The sequence below is a fragment of the Stomoxys calcitrans genome, chromosome 2 (assembly GCF_963082655.1).
Source record: "Stomoxys calcitrans chromosome 2, idStoCalc2.1, whole genome shotgun sequence".
Lineage (NCBI taxonomy): Eukaryota > Metazoa > Arthropoda > Insecta > Diptera > Muscidae > Stomoxys > Stomoxys calcitrans.
The window spans coordinates 90,051,096-90,069,732 of NC_081553.1; the positions used below are offsets into that span (position 1 = coordinate 90,051,096).

At 39.7% G+C, this 18,637-nt stretch overlaps 3 protein-coding genes across 3 annotated transcripts in view; 2 read left to right on the forward strand and 1 right to left on the reverse strand.

Moving 5' to 3' along the window:
• Nucleotides 1-421: 421 nt before the first annotated feature.
• On the forward strand, nucleotides 422-1,675 carry LOC106080571 (protein FAM50 homolog). Its single transcript, XM_013241992.2, has one exon. It carries the CDS (start codon nucleotides 528-530, stop codon nucleotides 1,623-1,625), a length of 1,098 nt encoding a protein of 365 aa, XP_013097446.2. The 5' UTR covers nucleotides 422-527; the 3' UTR covers nucleotides 1,626-1,675.
• Nucleotides 1,676-3,928: 2,253 nt separating this feature from the next.
• Nucleotides 3,929-5,617, reverse strand: LOC106080539 (lysosomal Pro-X carboxypeptidase). The gene has a single exon (XM_013241945.2). It carries the CDS (start codon nucleotides 5,580-5,582, stop codon nucleotides 4,110-4,112), a length of 1,473 nt encoding a protein of 490 aa, XP_013097399.2. The 5' UTR covers nucleotides 5,583-5,617; the 3' UTR covers nucleotides 3,929-4,109.
• Nucleotides 5,618-11,780: 6,163 nt separating this feature from the next.
• LOC106080627 (uncharacterized) overlaps nucleotides 11,781-18,637 on the forward strand; it is a 57,606-nt gene continuing 50,749 nt past the window's right edge. Inside the window, exon 1 of the mRNA XM_013242044.2 lies at nucleotides 11,781-12,350. The gene's annotated coding sequence lies outside the window, so the exon portion shown is untranslated. The remainder of the gene's footprint in view (nucleotides 12,351-18,637) is intronic.

Genomic DNA, 18,637 nt, shown 5'->3' on the forward strand with positions numbered 1-18,637 from the left:
GAAAAAAGTCAACAAAATATCTTAATTTTCCTAAACTAATTTACGACAAATTTTCTGCACCAACACAATCGTGCCATTATATTGCACTACGATCAATTTTGCCTAATTGCTATATTTAAGTCATTGCCCTAAAAAACATGAATTTTTCACACCTTTTTAATTTTTTTTTCTTCAATTCTTTAATATGGAGAGTTCCCACCCTAAGTGTTAAATTTGATTTTTTTTAGATTTAGTTATAAATCTGATATTCAAAAATTGCGCATTATAACGATATCTATAGCACAACAAAAATGTTGAACGATAAATTATTTTGTCATTCATTGTGAATAAATGCGTCTCAGCAATTCACAATTGGCAAATTTTATACGACAACCCTAGATGCAGCTGTTCTATGAAGGTAGTCATTGTGACTGAAAAGCATTCCAAGGGCCAATTAAGTAAACAACATTGCATTTTTACTATCTCTGCAATTTGTAGACTTTTTTATAAAAAAAAATTGTCCTTACTTTTGTCGCAAGGCATAGAATATGGCCCACTATAAAGGAGCAGCCAGTGAAGCGGGCCGTGCTGCCCAGCTTATGAAGAAGCGTGAAATACAACAGCAAGAAATTGAGTTTCGCAAGAAGAAAATTGAGGAGGAGCTAAAATTGGACAAAATTGAAAACAAATTTGCAACCCATTACGATGCCGTGGAGCAGCAACTCAAAACCTCCACCATTGGTTTGGTCACCTTGGATGAGATGAAAGCCAAACAGGAGGACATTGTAAGGGAACGAGAGAAAAAGCTAGCCCAGAAGATAGATGAAAAAGAGCGAGAGAAGCAAAGGGCCCTGGAAGCTATACAAGCTGAAAAGAATAAGCAAAAGATACAAATAAAGACATTGTCATTTAGTTTCAACGATGACGAGGAGGAGGCGGACGAGGACGACGATGATGAAGATGAAGACCAAGATAAGGAGGAACAATTGGAAATCAAACCGGAAAATTTCGTCAAACCCGACAAGAAAAAATGGACCGATTTGAAACCAGAAGACCTCAACACACTGCCAAAGAAGAGAATATGTAAAAATCCAGATGTGGATACCAGCTTTCTGCCAGATCGCGACCGAGAAGAGGAAGAAAATCGTTTGCGTGAACAATTACGCCAAGAATGGGTAATGCAACAGGCCACGCTCAAGGATCAAGAAATACCCATTACCTTCAGTTACTGGGATGGTTCGGGCCATCGTCGTAGTGTGGTCATGAAAAAGGGCAATTCCATATATCAATTTCTGCAAAAATGTTTGGAAGTTTTGCGCAAAGAATTCAATGAACTGAAAACTGTTATGGCCGATCAGCTAATGTATGTCAAGGAAGATTTAATATTGCCCCATCATTATACATTCTATGATTTTATTGTGACCAAGGCCAGAGGTAAATCTGGCCCTTTGTTTCAATTCGATGTTCACGATGATGTGCGGCTGATAAGTGATGCTTCAGTGGAAAAGGAGGAATCACATGCTGGTAAGGTGTTGCTGCGTCAATGGTATGAGCGTAATAAGCATATATTCCCAGCAAGTCGTTGGGAACCTTATGATCCCACAAAATCCTATGATAAGTACACAATTAAGGATAAAAAGAAATAGTAGCAATAATGGAATAAATAGAAGAGAAGTAATTGTGGAGTAAGAACAAATGTATGTGGTTTTTTCTGTTCATAACTCTAATTAGCCTACTTTTATAGTTTAAGATGTACGAGAACTTAGAAAAGCTATTATTGGTAATAATGGAAGATCCTGGAAGGAACTCTGCGACTAAGATGGGGTGCGTCCACAGGGATCTGGGTTTGAGTAGAGTGAGTCTGGCTGGTAGCTGTTTACTGCATCTGCTACCGTGTCTGCATGAGTGTTGTCTAGACCCGCTTGATATGCCGCGTGGTCTAGAGGTTATCTCTTCTAGCGCTGAACCTCACGCTCTAGATCAAGTAGATCTACCTTAAGGCTACTGCGCGGTGGATTCACAAGATGATGATTTGGATGGTCTTTGGGAAAACAGCCCAAAGACAAAACAGCCCGTGGTCAACAAGGTTTCTTTGTCTGCACCCCAAGTGCTGCCGGCAAGTGACTTGAGGACCTTGTTTCTACTTTTGATTTTATTGCAAATTGCTGTGGCATGTGGGGAGAATGTGTAAATTGCAAATTTTGCCCATGAACATTCCACTAAGGAACAGGGGCAAACGTCTCACATATCAATGAGTGCAGTCCGATTCAAGTTTTAAGCTCAATGATAAGGGACCTCCTTTTTATAGCCGAGTCCGAACGGCGTGCCGCAGTGCGACACCTCTTTCCAGAGAAGTTTTATATGGCATAGTACCTCACAAATGTTGCCAGCATTAGGAGGGGAAAACCACCGTTGAAAATTTTTTCGGATGGTCTCGCCAGGATTCGAACCCAGGCGTTCAGCGTCATAGGCGGACATGCTAACCTCTGCGCTACGGTGGAGAATGTGTAGGAGCTGTCAATTGTGATGCCAAGTATTTTGGGATACATTATGGTCCAAATCATTTCTCCATCGACCATCACAGTCAGCTCGGTATCCATCTCATCCGTATTTGTAGTGAACAATGTGGCTGAAGATTAGGTGGCAGATATATTCAGATTTCATGCAGCGAACTATGAGGCAAGTTCGTTGAGGTAGACGTTTAACCTATCGCAGATAGGGGCATAATGGCATGATCGTACAATCGTCTGCATATGATACGATCTCTATGCCGTCTGGAGGGAGTGGAATGGAGAATAGGTAGAGGTTAAACAGCGCCGGAGAAATCACCCGCCTTGGGCAACTCCCTGGTTCACTCTACGGCGCTTCGACTTGAATTCCATAAAATCCGGTACGTACAACCGGTTGAATTGGAATTGAGTCAATCTCATGGCAGCTGGTTGTACGTACCGGATTGACCCAATGAAGTTCTTCATCGGCAAGGGTTGCCGCCTCAGTATAGCACACTGCTACAACAACAACATGGAATTGACTGTTGTTATGTTATTCTTGGCTTACCGTACACTGAGCAGATGTCGACTTCAGTGTCTAAAATTAGTCAAGCCAAAACTTGCTCCAATGTGTACAAATATGAATTTTAGTGGAGATATGGTAGTATCCGAGCCTTTATGTAGCAAGTGATAGCTTTGTTCCTAAACTAGCTGCTTAATTCAAGTAGAAAATATGCTTGGCATGGTTTTATTATAAACTTAATGTCGTACATTCCGTTTATGGCGTTTATCTCCATTTGTTGCCTGACCCACTTTAACAAGGACTTGTTCGACCTTTTCGAAGGCGGAAGTTACTGCTCTGAATGACCGACTTAAAATATCGATGTCGTTGGCCTAGGCGAGCATCATTGTGCGATGTCTAGTCACACCTTTGGCGTCGTGTAATTCTTCGAAGAAGTCTCACTCATGTGTCTATTATGAAAGGTCTTTGTCTGAATCTTAAACTTGCTGTTAGACTAAAGGTTGCAAATGACAAAGGCTGGAACATTGAGATCCAATCATTGCTGTCACAAGAAGCTTAGCTACCGGGCGTCCACAGGATGCTGATAATGGAATGCTTCGTACGAAGTACCTGCAACGGCAGTCGCGGACAATCATCTGTATCGAGCGGAGAGTCACAGTGAGAGGCCTGGCGTCACCGGCTCTTGCACAAACACTGAATGCCTATGATGCTCGATATGACAGGGCTTTTAAATAGCCAACAGCCTGTTCTTGAGGTGATAGGTCCTTGGGACCGGAACGAGCTTGCTCACCTAAAGGAGCTTGACGAGGATCGCCACCTCCAGATGCAAATGTGACTACAACAACAACAACATCATATATGTACATACTTTTCGTTGCATCCTTCCCATCGCACTACATGGTATTCTATGTCAAAAGGTTAATCAAAACTAGTAATCTTCCTTAAAATAAAAGTGAAATAATCTTTATTGACTCTTTCATACAGATTTTGTTCATCATTCCGTTTCTATAAAATAGTAAAAGAAAAAAAATTATTGGGTGTTATCCAAGAACTTTAATTAGCTGCTTATTGTCCTGCTGCTTTTATAATCTCTGCTCAAAACCACACCGTCATCTCATCTACCAACGATACTCCTCTATCCATTTGCCAATTATATTCTTTTCTCTTTGTCTCGCTTGTATCACCGATCTGGGGTCATTGGGATTTGAAGCCCTCAAATCTAGATGATGGGCTCCCTCGGGTATTATAATTATATGTATAGCCTCATTGTCCGTTTGTAGAACGCCACCACCACTCCAGGGATCCAATAGGCCATTGCTAAAAATAATATTGGATATATCACGAACATTCTTGCCGCCATAACGCAGGGTAATGTCATTTAGCTTAGGTTTCACATGAAACTTTTTCATACAATTTTCGGTGTATTCCTTAAAATTCCATTCCTTGACACGGAACATGGTTTCCGGAGTGGAGCACATGGGCATTACCATTTGATTGCAGGTCTGAATCTCCCAGGCATCGCCACCTATGGAGTTAGGATCAAAAGCCGATTTGTAGTCCAAGCATTTGGCCGCACCCGTGAAATTGAAATAAACATTGATGGCCTGTTTCATGGCATCCAATAGCTTATCTCCCGTCTCCAGAGTTTGCAAGTAAGAACAGAATTGCCTTACAGGATAAGGAGGCAGCGGACTTAGAAAATCATTTGCATAGGGATAGTTGGCCATGGCCAAATTTGCATAGACATCCTCCAAATAGTCCATAAATTTGTTAAGATCATCCTCAACCTTAATGGCATCGCAAAAGACAAAGGCCTCATTGAGTTTCTTTTTGCCCTCGTCGCTGGCACTCAGTTGTTTAAATAAATCCCATGATTTTCTTATATTTGCACTACATGTACCGTCCTTAAATGAGTTGGCAAAAATGGAAGTAGTAATTCTTGAAAATATATCACATGACGTCAATCCATCAAATTGACGCACCGGTGCTGATGCTGCCAAAGCCCCATACACCAAATGGGGATATTTCATGCGAAACCAAGCGGACAGCATGCCGCCATATGAACCACCAAAAGCAATAACTGGACCATATTTGTTCTTCTCTTGCAAATCCTGGATTAAGTCAGCAAAATCTTCCAAAACTTGTTCCACACTCAGATAGCCATAGTTGAGTGGTTGTGTGGCATTAAAAGTCATATTGCCAAAGGGCAAGGATTTGCCATAATAACGATGCTCGGCAAATACCACACATGCCCTATAGCTTTGGGCCAACTCCCACATGAAGCCAGTGTTCTTGGCAAATGTCTCAATGTCACCTTCATTGCCGGTATAGAAAAATAGTGGCGACTTAACATTTTGTTTATCCACATAGCTGTCATTGATCAAATAGCGCAGCTTAAACGAAGTATTTAACACGAAATTGAAATGGTCCAGGGGCACCTCGAATTCCTTTGTTTCATAATGATACGTAGCTTGACCATAGCCATACGAGATAAGGGTCAAGAAGATGATTACTATACTAGAGATGGTTGTTGTTTTTGTTGTTGTTGTGAAATAGCACAAACTAAACGCCCGCTTTGATGAACTAAACATCGTATTCGGTTGACTGCCGGGAGAGTAATGTTTATTTTGTACTTAGCCGATCAATAGCAGAGGCATAGGGATGCCAAAACAGAAAACCAGCTTAAGATACAGAGAAAATTTTTAACCCTCAAACAGGGATGCTAATTTTGATACTTTTATTGATAATTTTTAAATCGTAAAAGTACCACGGCACCCGTTTGGAACCTTTTTCGAAAGTTTATATTGTCTATTATATTCCTACGATAACTCAACAAAGGAAAAAGTTAAATTTCCATAACCCGCTGGTCATTTTCGCAAATATATGAATTAAAACCCCGTTTACACTGATCATTAAATCCGGATTTAAGACCCTCGTCAGGTGATTTTATACAGGGAAAACAGATGATCGATTTTAAGAGCAGTATAAACGGGGTTTTATTATACCTGCACAGTTTTGTGCGGTAGTTTTAGGCAAGGCCAACAAGTTATAAACATTTGAATGTAATATCTATACCAATGAGATAAGCGATGTTTATAACAACAACTTAGATCGTAAAATAGTCATGCAGCGGCTACGGACACTGTGTTATCATTGAAACAATGCTCCATGTTCCAGGCACATTGCCGTTTTTTGATGAAAAGTATTGTGCTACTATTCCTGATAAGAACTATGAAATCCCTGGTCATGTGGTGGCGATGTTCATCAAGCTCCTTTAGGTGACCGAGCTCGTCAATCCCATGGTAGCCGGTTGTACGTATCGGATTGACCCGATGGATTCCTTCATCGCCAAGGGCTGCCGCTTCAGTGTACAACACTGCTACAACAACAACAACTAAGCTCGTTTCGGCCTAAAGGACCGATTGCCGTGGGAACAGGGTGGCCATTGGTAATTTAAAGGAGATAATAACTCGCCTTGTTATATCGAACATCATAGGCACTCAGTATTGAGATTCTCCGCTCGATACCGCTGATTGTTTGCGACTGCCGTTCCAACTACTCCGTATGGCCACTATCCGCAACCTGTGCACACGCTTGTTAGCTCGCAGCTAAGCTTTTCGTGACAGCAATGAACAACACATAGATCGGCCCTCAATGTTCCAGCTTGTGTGGTGCTCACAGCTATCCCGTGCCGGGAAAATCTCTGTTAATAGACGTTACGTAGCATTCTCTACGGATGGATCCAAACTAGACGACCAGGTGGGCTTTGGTGTTTACTCTACAAACCAGGAACGATGATATCGAGTAGATTGCCCCACCACTGTAGTGTGTATCAAGCGAAGATTCTTGCATTTAAAAAAGTGATGGAATGGCAAAGATATAATGTCATAACGACGATTGGCATAAATAGCTTCTCAGACAGCAAGGCAACCCTTAAATTTCTGGGGAACATATTATTAAATTCAAAAACCGCACTCGACTGTCGCAGAGCTCTCAACGAGATAGCTGAATAGTTCAAAATTCATGGACATTTTAAAGCATTAAAGCTTGCGACACAAGGAACTAGCTAACACATACCAGAGGAACTGAAATCTGTGGGTATGCCTCCAGTGATATGAAAGCTAAATCTTCAGGATCAGGCTCGTAGGGCAACGCATGATAGATGGTCACAAAAGGGGGATTGTGAACATACCAAAATTTTGTTTCCTGGACTTGAAGAGGTCTACCGCTTTACTATCGCTGGCAAGAACAGACGTCTCAGTCATTGTGTCCGTCATGACAGATCACTGTCTGATGGAAAAACATGCTGACAGACTGAAGAGTGCAAGTAACGACTTATGCAAAAGCTCTGGAGACCAAAGTAGAACTCATTGTGGAAAATTTTAGCCAAATCGAATAAGAATTGCGATCCTTGGTGGCTCAAAAATTAAAATAGGGAGATCCGTTTATATGGGAGCTGCGTCAGGCTGTAGTTCGATTCAGACAATATTTGACGCGTATGTTAAAGGTCACAGGAGAAGCCGTTGTACACAATTTCGGCCAAATCGGAAAATAATTGCGACCTCTAGAGGGTCAAGAAGTCAAGGTCCCAGATCGGTTTATATGGCAGCGTTAGCAGGTTATGAACCGATTTGAACGGAACTCGGCACATTTGAATTGAACGGTACTCGTCGCAGTTGTTAAAAGTCACAACAAAACACCTCATGCTAAATTTCAGCCAAATCGGATAAGAATTGCGCCCTCGATTGGCACAAGAAGTCAAGATTCAAGATTGGTTTATATGGCAGATATATCAGGTTATGGACCGATTTGAACTTTACTTAGCACAGTCGTTGGAAGTCGTAACGAAACACGTCATGCGAAATTTCAGCCAAATCGGATAAGAATTGCGACCTCTATTGGCTAAAGAAGTCAAGATTCAAGATCGGTTTATATTGCAGCCATATCAGGTTATGGAGCGATTTGAACTTTACTTAGAACAGTCGTTCGAAGTCACAACAAAACACCTCATACAAAATTTCAGCCAAATCAGAAAAGAGTTGCGCCCTTAGGTGGCTCAAGAAATCAAGACCCGAGATCGGTTTATATGGCAGCTATATCAGGTTATAGGCTGATTTCAACCATACTTTGTACAGTTATTGGAAATCATAACCAAACCCTTCAAGCAAAATGAATCGCGCCCTCTAGTGACTCAAGAAGTTAAAATCCAAAATCGGTTTATATGGCAGCTATATCAAAACATGGACCGATATGGTCGATTTACAATTCCAACCGACCTACACTAATAAGAAGTATTTGTGAGAAATTTCTTTACTCCTTCGAAAGTTAGCGTGCTTTCGACAGACAGACGAACGGACGGAAGGACAGATAGACGGATGAACATGGCTAGATCGACTTAAAATATCATGACGATCAAGAATATATACACTTTATAGGGTCTTAGACGTATATTGCGAGGAGTTGCAAATAGAATGACGAAATTAGTATACTCCCATCCTATGGTGGAGGCTATAAAAATGTAGGCCGCATAATAAAGGAATATCCATTATTGAAAATTATGAACTTTTCACTGCATTAACATAGAGAGCTCAACTTGAAAAGGTATTTGGAATTTTATTTTCATATCACAGCAGCAATAGCTTCTATCCATTTTTTTACGAAACTTTTATCTACGGCACTGTTTAACCTCTACCTATCCTCCATTCATGAGGTCCAGTGCTGCAAGAGAGATCCTCTAGATCAAGCGGATTTAGACAACATTCATGCACCACACACGGAAGCAGATGCGATGAATAGCTACCGGATGAATGCGGTCCTTTGAGAACGACCGCCTCCCATTGCTGGTCCCCCGGCAAACCAGAGTAGTTCTGGCAGATGCAGCAGCCTCAATTCCATTAGAAATTTAGGATTGATGACAACGTACAGATGTATGTCCCGATTTTGACCTGGGACCACACGACACGTGTCACCTGTTTAACTGCCCAGTCAGACCCACTTGTCACAGACCCAGATCCTTTCTGGACGCATCCCATCTTCCAGTTGTAGCCACAATTGTATGTGGAGGTGGTAATCCTTGTCAAGCTCCTATAGGTAAGCAAGCTCGTTCCGCTCAAGAGGACCGATCGCCGCGGGAACATGGTGGCCATAGGTTTTTTAAAGGCGCCAATAAGTTGCCTTGTCATATCGAGAATCATAGGCACCCAAGATTTGTGCAAGCCGGTGCCGTCCGGCCGCTCACTGAGACTCTCTGCTCGATATCGCTGATTGTCCGCTACTGCCGTTGCATCTACTCCGTATGGAGCATTCCTCTATCCGTAACCTGTGGATGCGCCCGGTAGCTAGCAGCTAAGCTTCTCGTGACAGCTATGAGCACCACGCAGATCGGACCTCAAAGTCCCAGCCTGTGTAGAGCTCACAGCTATGCTGTTCGATCTTAGTTGCAGATTTCCTGGATCTGGATACTCAACAGAATCAAGCAGACTAAAGATAGAACGCAACACACTGCTACAACAAAAAAAAACAAAGTCAAAGTCCCAGCCAGTGTGGAGCTCACAGCTATGCTGTGCCATCTTAGTTGCAGATTTCCTGGATCTGGATGCTCAACAGAATCAAGCAGACGAAAGATAGAACGCAACACACTGATACAACAACAACAATAACTATTTTCTTTTAATTCATACTTTCAGCCTCATCAAAGAAGTTGATTTAGAAATATTTCCCCCATTGTGATGCTGCCCGCTATTTTAGATTTCTTAAAATAAAACAAATTTCAAAATTGTTTTTCCACCTCTTAATATCCTCAATAAAAAAGGAGACACAGCAGGCGACGACGTGCCATAGAAAACCATCACTTCCTACAACAATTGCCTTTACGCTCCGTAACGATTCTAGTTCACATCGGCTAAAAAACGTCAAACTTGTCGACATTCATAGAGAAAAACAATCAAACTGCTACAACAACAGCAATGACGCTTTTTGTTTCCCCAGCGATTAGGTCTATACACCACAACGATCTTGTTGCCAGAAGAGAGCCTACCAAACATCAGTACTTCCACATGCAAGTATGTACATGGCTACAACAACATCAAAGAAGTTGTTCATAACTCACCTATTGCCAATTGTTGCCAACTAACCTTAAAAAAATTTACTTGTTGTTGTTGCTGTTGCATCGTAAGGTTTGCAAGACGGCCGACTGCTCTAGTGTTAGTCGGACATAGTCAAACACAAAAAAAATAACCATACAATATAAACACAAAAATGTTGGTGTACTTACAAAGCACGAACGTCTCCTTCTCTTGGAGCTACTAAGCCAGCATATCGACCCTTGATAATGATCACTTTTCATGCACATACACATATTTAAAACTCTCTTAACACTGATACACATTCTAGCGGATTTCGTATAAGAAATATGGTGGGCACACATTGGGAAATTAATTTCTTTTACAAGCGAACACTGATTTCAATTACTTCATTTAAGGGCAACACTCGCACACTCTTGGAAACATAATGTGCTCATTCTAACGGACTACGAACAAGAAACATATCGAGCACACATTGGAAATTTAACTTTATTATTTTGCAAACATTTATTCCAATTAACAAATTTAAGAAAAACACTCGCGGTAACATGTTACGGGACGCGGTTTCCATATAATAAGACGAGAAATTTCGATTTTTCACTATGCTCAACAAGACAAATGGAATTGCCTTAAATTTATAGCTTTTTCTGCCGCAATGCAAATATACACTTGACGATTTTTGCAAAAACACTTATTGAAACACTATTCGCGACATTTTCCAATTAGAATTGCAAAGATTTCCCATTAAAACACTTGATTTTAGCAATTCTTTTTAGATTTTCACAAATGAACATCCGTCGCCTAGAAAAACGCGCCAAAACTGAGCCACCAAGCTTCTTTGCAAATTTTAATAAGGCATTGTATTGTATGTGTTAGAAAGAGATAGCATACATCAGGTAGGAAAGACATAAAAGGAAATGCAGAACAATTCCAATTAGTAATAGCGTATCGCACGGCTTTTGTTGTAAAGGGTTTGCGATAACATATCGATAGCAATACAATTTCTGCCAACACTGACTAGGTAGGAAACAGGAAAGGATGTTAAAATTATTGTTTAAAAGACTTATTTTATTAATTTTAATGCTGGCTTCTGTATTGCAGCCATAATTGAATAAATTAATAAACCATAATACCAACAATTGCATATCCGAGTATAACAAACTTCTTTATAGTATAAATTTATATATTTGTTATCGAGTCAACGCAATTATTTTGATTTTTTGAAATATCTACATTCAATTATAATGTATTAAACAAAAAACTAATTATTAAAAACAAATTAATTTATTTGCAATCCTCCACATAAATGGCAGCCCTTATGAATCGAGTACCATCATCGAGTACTCCATAACCAAAACGTCTCAACTACTTATTATGGCAATAACAGTGCCAGGCAAATAATTAAGCAGCGCCGTTTACATAAATTTGGTTATTAGTATTCCCATAAGAATTTGGAATTCTCTAAGGCAAGTAGGAAACTTTATTTCCTTTAGGAATGAAGTTAATAATGCTATAAACGTATGTAAACCATGAAATCTATTTATCACTTAACCTGCGTGAGCATACTTTTCTTTTCAAAAGCCCTCCGCTTCTATGCCGACGGCTCGTGAATTTGTTGATAATCGGCCGTCTTCATATTCACCGGCTTGCTGTATTGCTTTCCAATCATCTGCTGCTAGTCTTTTCTCATTCGTCGGCTGATAAACATACGGGGTTTCGCAAATTGCCGTGTACACGGCGAGCCTCGATACCGATAAACCGATAATTCGATTATTTTCTTATTAGAATTACACAGTGCCATAACATACTACATACACACACAGTCAGTCCTTTGCAAGCAAAAGTGAAAAATAAAAAATAACTTAAGTTATAAAGTGTATTTTGTGAAATACAACGTAAATGCAATAAATTATCTGTTAACAGTGTGGTGTTCGTGGAAAATATGTGAATAATCTAAGTTTTCACTGATAAAAAAGTCAATCAAAGTTATCATGTACCCCTTAAAGGGATGACAAAACGAATTCGTTGTCATTTTGTTACAGAAAAAGTTAGCTGCCCTCACACAAGAAAAAAGCAAGGGTGGGGTAATGGGAATGTTTATCATTGATCAAACTCTTGTTGGAGTAGTAGTGTTATATTCTCAAGTGTTTCGTTTCACTAAATAAACAATAAGAATTTCGTTCGAGCAGCAGCAGCAGCTAACCGACCGACCTTCCAGCAAGAGGCAGCGACATCTCTGTTAATGTTCCAAGACCTACGCATTCAACAAAATTCGAGGTAAGTTGTGCATTTTCCATTTTTCACATTAACTTCTGTTATGTAGGTGGTATCTATTGTTCTCATCATCATCTTCAACAAGGTAAATCCTAAGATTGCTAGTATATAGTGGGTACCATTTAGTTTTTGTGGTTTTGTTTCTTCTTTTTTTTTTGTCCACAGTGCATTTTGTGTTAAACAACAACAAATACAGTTTTTTATATTATTGCCTGGAGTGGTTAAGGGCTATTTGACAATTGTTTATTATGAGGGTAGCATCGTTTTATTAATCGCAAACATTTTTTTTTTGGCCAGCCGCACACATTTTGGAAGTGAAAAATCAATAAACGTTTCTTATTTGTATACACAAACCAAACAGTGCCATTTTCTTCTTCCTCCCCGCTTTGCCTTTTCTTCGTCTATTCCTGTTATGTTATTCTTTCTTGCAAACATACGCACATACAAAATTTTACAATTGGCAAGCTGATTCCCTGATGGCCCAGGGTTACCATAAGTTTTTGCAATTTTTGCTGGTTAAAAAAAAAAATATATATATTAATATCATATATTTTTATATTTTGGAATTTATTTAAGAAGAATATTTATAAAAAAATTGCGAAAAACACTTTGCATTTCTAAAAAACTTCTGTTTTTTAAATTCGCCCCCTATCTGCACTTTTTGCCGAAAGTTTGATTGATATGGAGAAATTTGCAAGAGATCACTAGTTCTGATAAGACTGGAAGGAGATGCCAACAGATATATATATTTGGTTTTGTATCAGCATGGACCAACTAGTAACCCTGGTCAAATGCAAACTTTCCCATGAAAATTCCATTAAGGAATAAGGGCAAAATTTTTACATAACAATTATGCTGTCCGATTCAAGTTTAAGCACAATAATTGTGACCCTGTTTTTCAACTTTGAAATTTGGGTAAAAAAAAAAACACCCTAGCAACTTTCAACTCGTGTATCTTGTACTCCTCCTGCTAACCTGCATATATATTCTTTAATAATATTTAAAGTATATATGTTCAGTTTTTGACTGCCTGACCATAATACGGTGCTGCACCCTGCACAGGATAGCTCACCACACAGGTTGGAACTATGAGGTCCAATCGGTGCCGTGCCTATAGCTGTCACGAAAAGCCTAGCTGCAAGCTACCGTGCGTGTCCACAGATTACGGACAGTGGAATGCTCCATATGGAGTAGCTGCAACTGCATTCGCGGACAATCGATATAGAGATGAGAGTCTCAGAAAGAGGGCGGGTGGCACTGGCATTTGCACAAATACTGGGTGCCTATGATGCTCATTATGACTAGGCGAGTTAATGGCGCCTTTAAATAACCAATGACCACCATGTTTCCGCGACGATCGGTCCTTTGAACAGCAACAAGCTTACTCACCTACAGGAGCTTGACAAGGATCGTCACTTCCACACTTCCAAATGTGGTAACAACTACGGTTCTGCAGGCGGAAATAGGGCGATCACGGAATGCCTGCGGTGGTGTGGTGTTAACGCGAAGATGTCGAGTTTAAACATCTTTACGGCCATCAGGGCAAGAACAACCAGTAAGGTCGCGAAAAGTCTTGGAGTGTAAGAAGGAAATTAAACCCTGGCACGATCCGCGTCGTTTGCGTTCCGGACCATAACGGAGAAAGAAGAAATGAAAGGGCGTCTGCGTCTGATTTGGCGGTGGAGGCCAGAGCACGGCCGTCAATAAACTTGATTAACCCGAATTTTTTCGGGTTAATCTGGGTGGTCTACCAACGCGCATTTAACATTGTGGACCAGCGAAACGGTCAATAGGACGACGAATATCCTATGGGGAAATCCAGATTGTGAGAAGGCGAGAAAAGGGACACATAGGACTACAAGCTTAATTATACAAAATAGGTGCGGCAAGTGATAGCTTGTGTAGGGCATGTGGGGAAGATGATGAAACTTTGGAGCATCTCCTATTTCATTGCCCGGCTTTCGCGGCTAACCGACATCGCCACTTAGGTGACAGACATGAACCAACTTAGGGGCGTGGTATAGGAAACAATTAGGGAATTTGTAAGTAGCACGGATTCTTGACTTTGATTTTAATTTTTGAGATTATTTTTAAGTATTTAGAGCGCGCAACAAATCGGCTTGTTGCGCAGGTTTAGGTGTATATCCATAGTAGCATGGAGCGGATTAATACCCGCACCCTCTTTTTAACCTAACGTAATATTAAACGCCACATCGCTGGCGTTCTGATGTGCTATGAATTCTGAGTTAACGGCATAACGGACTATGTATCAACCGGATTTTTCTCTGTTAATTAATTGGACGTTGTTTTCCTATGGATAGAGTTCTCTGCTTGAAGCATTCCTGTTCCAGGTTGAATTGAGCAATGGTTATAGCAGTCTTCTTTGATTTCCAAGCAATATATTGTAGTACGTTTACATTGGCAACTAAATCCATATTTATGGCCTTTTCGAGATTTAAGTGCTAAATCCTATGTTTTTTTGCAGGTTTTACTACACAAAAATAAAGCAAAAAAATTTTTGCAGGATTTATTTTTAAATCCCAAATAAAATCGATTTCAGGGCTGAATAGTCGATAAAAGTACTACAATATGCAACTCTTTCAAGAATTGTGTATGGATGTGTGTAATATGCTCATTCATGTATACGCATGTACGCTCGTGTAAACGGACGGGATTTTTTTTTTTGGATTTAGTTAAATCCAGATCATGAAAATATCAATGTACATGTGCTATTGGGATTTGGACGAGTGTATCGTCTTTCTGGTCTTCGCAAACTTGAAGGCCCTAAATACTAATCCAATTTACGTTGATAGTTATATAATTTTTTGTTTGTGTTTTTGGATTATTCGATTAATCGTTTATTCAAAAATTCAAGTGCAATGATTAACCGAACAAGGCCGAAAGAGGTTAACGGATAATCGCTTAATATGTCTAATAAAACAACACGATATATTTTTTGAGATCTTATCCTTCAAATATTTCTCATATATGTATGTATATCGATTTGAATTGTTGATCTTCCATTTTAAACTAAAGCAAAATGATCTCATCCCAATCGAAAGAATTTTTACCCAGATAGGGCGCAAATGAGCGAAAACAAGTAAAAGCGAGCTAAGTTCGGCCGGCCGAATCGTATATACCCTCCACCAGAGTGACTTAAGAAGTAAAATCGGGTGATCGGTTCGCATAAAGCTATATCAATTTATTTCGCCTAAATCGGGTAAGAATTACGCCCTCTACATGATTATTCGATTAAAAGTTTATTTGAAAATTCAAGTGCAATAATTAACCAAACAAGGCCGAAAGAGGTTTACGATTAATCGTTTAATCTTTCTTTTACATAAAATTCAATTTGTGTTTGTTTGTCGGTGTGTTTGTTTGTTCCGTATAGACTCAAAAACGGCTGAACCGATTACCTTGAAATTTTCACAGATTGTGTAGGTTGGTCTGGAAGGAAACATAGGCCAAATAATTTTTTGATATCGGGAAAGGGGCGGACACTCCTTACCCCAAAAGTACTACCCAAACATAAAAGTGGACCGATCGGGTCAATATGGGATTCAAAAGAAAGGTATTCAAGAGTAGAGTACGAATTGCATAACAAAAGTTGGGTCCAAGTCCTGGGACGGCCGCCCCAGCACCATAAAAATAGGTTTATTTGACGATTATGGAAATATGGGTATGAAATGAAAAGTATGCGGGAGTAGATAACGAATATGGCATATCGTGCGCCCAAAATGGGCACATTAGCCAATCACGGATATATGGGACTCGGTTTCTTTGTACCGTATAGACTGAAAAACGGCAGAACCGATTTTCTCGAAATTTTCGCAAGCTGTGTAGGTTGGCCTGGAAGGAAACATAGGCTATATAATTTTTCGTTGTCGGATGGGGACGGACCCTCCCGACAATATAGGCGACGTTCGGGACAATATAGGTATCAAATAAAAGGTATTGAAAGGAAAATACGAATATGATATCAAAATTTGAGTCTAAAAATCCATCGGGCCGCCCGAACCCCAAAACTCCCCCAAACAGACATATTGGACGTTCATTTCAATATGCTGCCCAAATGAAATGTTTTCGGGAGTAGATTTCGAACCTGGCATACAAAATTAGATCGAAGTATCTAATCCATCAGACCCATTATGACCATAAGATAATTGGCTAAACCAATTTTCTTAAAATTTTCATAGATTGTGTACTTTTGTCCGGAAGGAAACTAAGGCTATAAAATTTTTAGATATCGGGTGGAGACGGACCTTCCCCCTTACCCCAAAAACACCACCCAAATGAAAGGTATTGGAGACCAGAAAACGAATATGGTATTCAATTTTACGTCCAAATACCCAGCGGGACCCCTCCAAACCCAAAACTCCTCTAAACAGATATATTCGAAGTTCATTTTCATGTACTCAAATGAAAAGTATTAGGCAGTAGATTACAAATATGGCATACAACATTAGGCGCATTCAGGGCGAAGTGTCCCCACCCTAAAAAGATATTAGAGAGTTAAAGAATGCGCTGCGGAGCGGGCCCGGTTTGATTGCTTTGACGCTTTGATTGGGTTTAGACTCTCAAGTAGAGTCACACTCATCACACCACCACACACCCACACCCCAATGGCGACCTCTTTTGCCATACTCTTTCTCTCGCGCATACCATTCACCTCTAGCACTCTCACCACTCATCTCCCACCAATTTGCTGTGTTTCTGCTTCTTCTTTTATTTTTTTATATTCATTTGTTGAAAACTAATTCCTCATTTTCATGGATTTTTCTTTTCCGAAAATTAATTTTCATATATATTCTGCATATCTCTGGAAAAATATCTTTTGATTGATACCAATTTCATTAAAATCCATTCTGTCGTTTGGCCGTTATATGTACCACAAACTTGCCTTTATACAACCCACCTACTGTATATGACCTGTAGTTATTAAATGGTTTGCATTGTTGTGCAGTCTCGTGAAACATATATAAACAACAACAACAATTATGCAAATGCCTCGTACGCCAAAGCCGAGGTTTAAGGAATTGGCTGACCTACATGCCAAGTAGGGACACGCACATCACACACCCTCAGCTAAGTAGTGAGACACTTTCTCTCGCATCATTTATTTCTCTTACTCTCACCACTAATACACCCACTAAGGTCTTTACTTTCACATCCACAACGAATGCTTTAGAAAAACTTACTCTACTTTAATTGGCTATGACAGAATATTTCTTCCACTGGCCGAACGTAGAATAGCGTTCCAAGCGCCTCGACCTTCTGCGCTCATTCTAAAATCTCTGACACCAAGTTTCGAGGTGTCTCCCACAACTTGATCTTTCCATCGGGCTTTTGGTTTTCCCGGTTTGCGTGTACCACTGTGTTTGCCTTCAAAAGACTTCTTTGCTGGAGCTTCTTCATCCATTCTGACAACATGACCTAGCCAACGCAGCCGTTGTATTTTGATGCGTGTAACTATGCTATCGTCGTCATACAGCTCATACAGCTCGTGGTTCATACGTCGTCTATATTCTCCGTTATCGCAAACTGGTCCATATATTTTACGAAGAATCTTTCTCTCAAATACTCCAAGCACTGCCTCATCTGCTTTCACAATTAGTTCCTGCTTATTGAAAATTAGTTCCTAATTTTCATGGCTTTTCTTTAAGGAAAATTACTTTTCATATATATTCCTCCCTTCTCTGGAAAAATATCTTTCGATTGATCCTAATTGCATTGAAATTCATTCAGGCGTTCGTGCGTAATGTGTACCAAAAAATCTCCTTTATAAAACTCTTGGCCGTTTAATAATATACATATGTATGTATATATATATATGACGTTAAAACAACTCTGATGGAGATAAGTGCTAATATTTGATAAAACTTTTGGTTAACCAAGGAAACGTATTTTTACTTGATAAAACAATAGAATGTTTATTGTTTTATCCTTTTTAAATTTAAATAGGCAATATATATGTATGAATATGCCACTTTATACATTTCGACCACAATAAAATATTCTCTCAACTACTTTTAAGGTCGTTGTTCTGGATGACAACATTTGTTTATGCAAATATTTTTTATTTTCTCTTTCTCTCACTATGCTTAATTGAAGTGTGTATGGACATCTGTATGGTTTGTACGAACAGGCTACTATATAAAAAGCACATTGTGCATATACATCTACAACTACAACTGTACATACATACGTAAAAAATATGTAAATTTTTTCTTTTGTTTTGAGAAATTACTTGCCATACCTATGAAGGCGACGGGCCCTAAATTTTGGTTTAG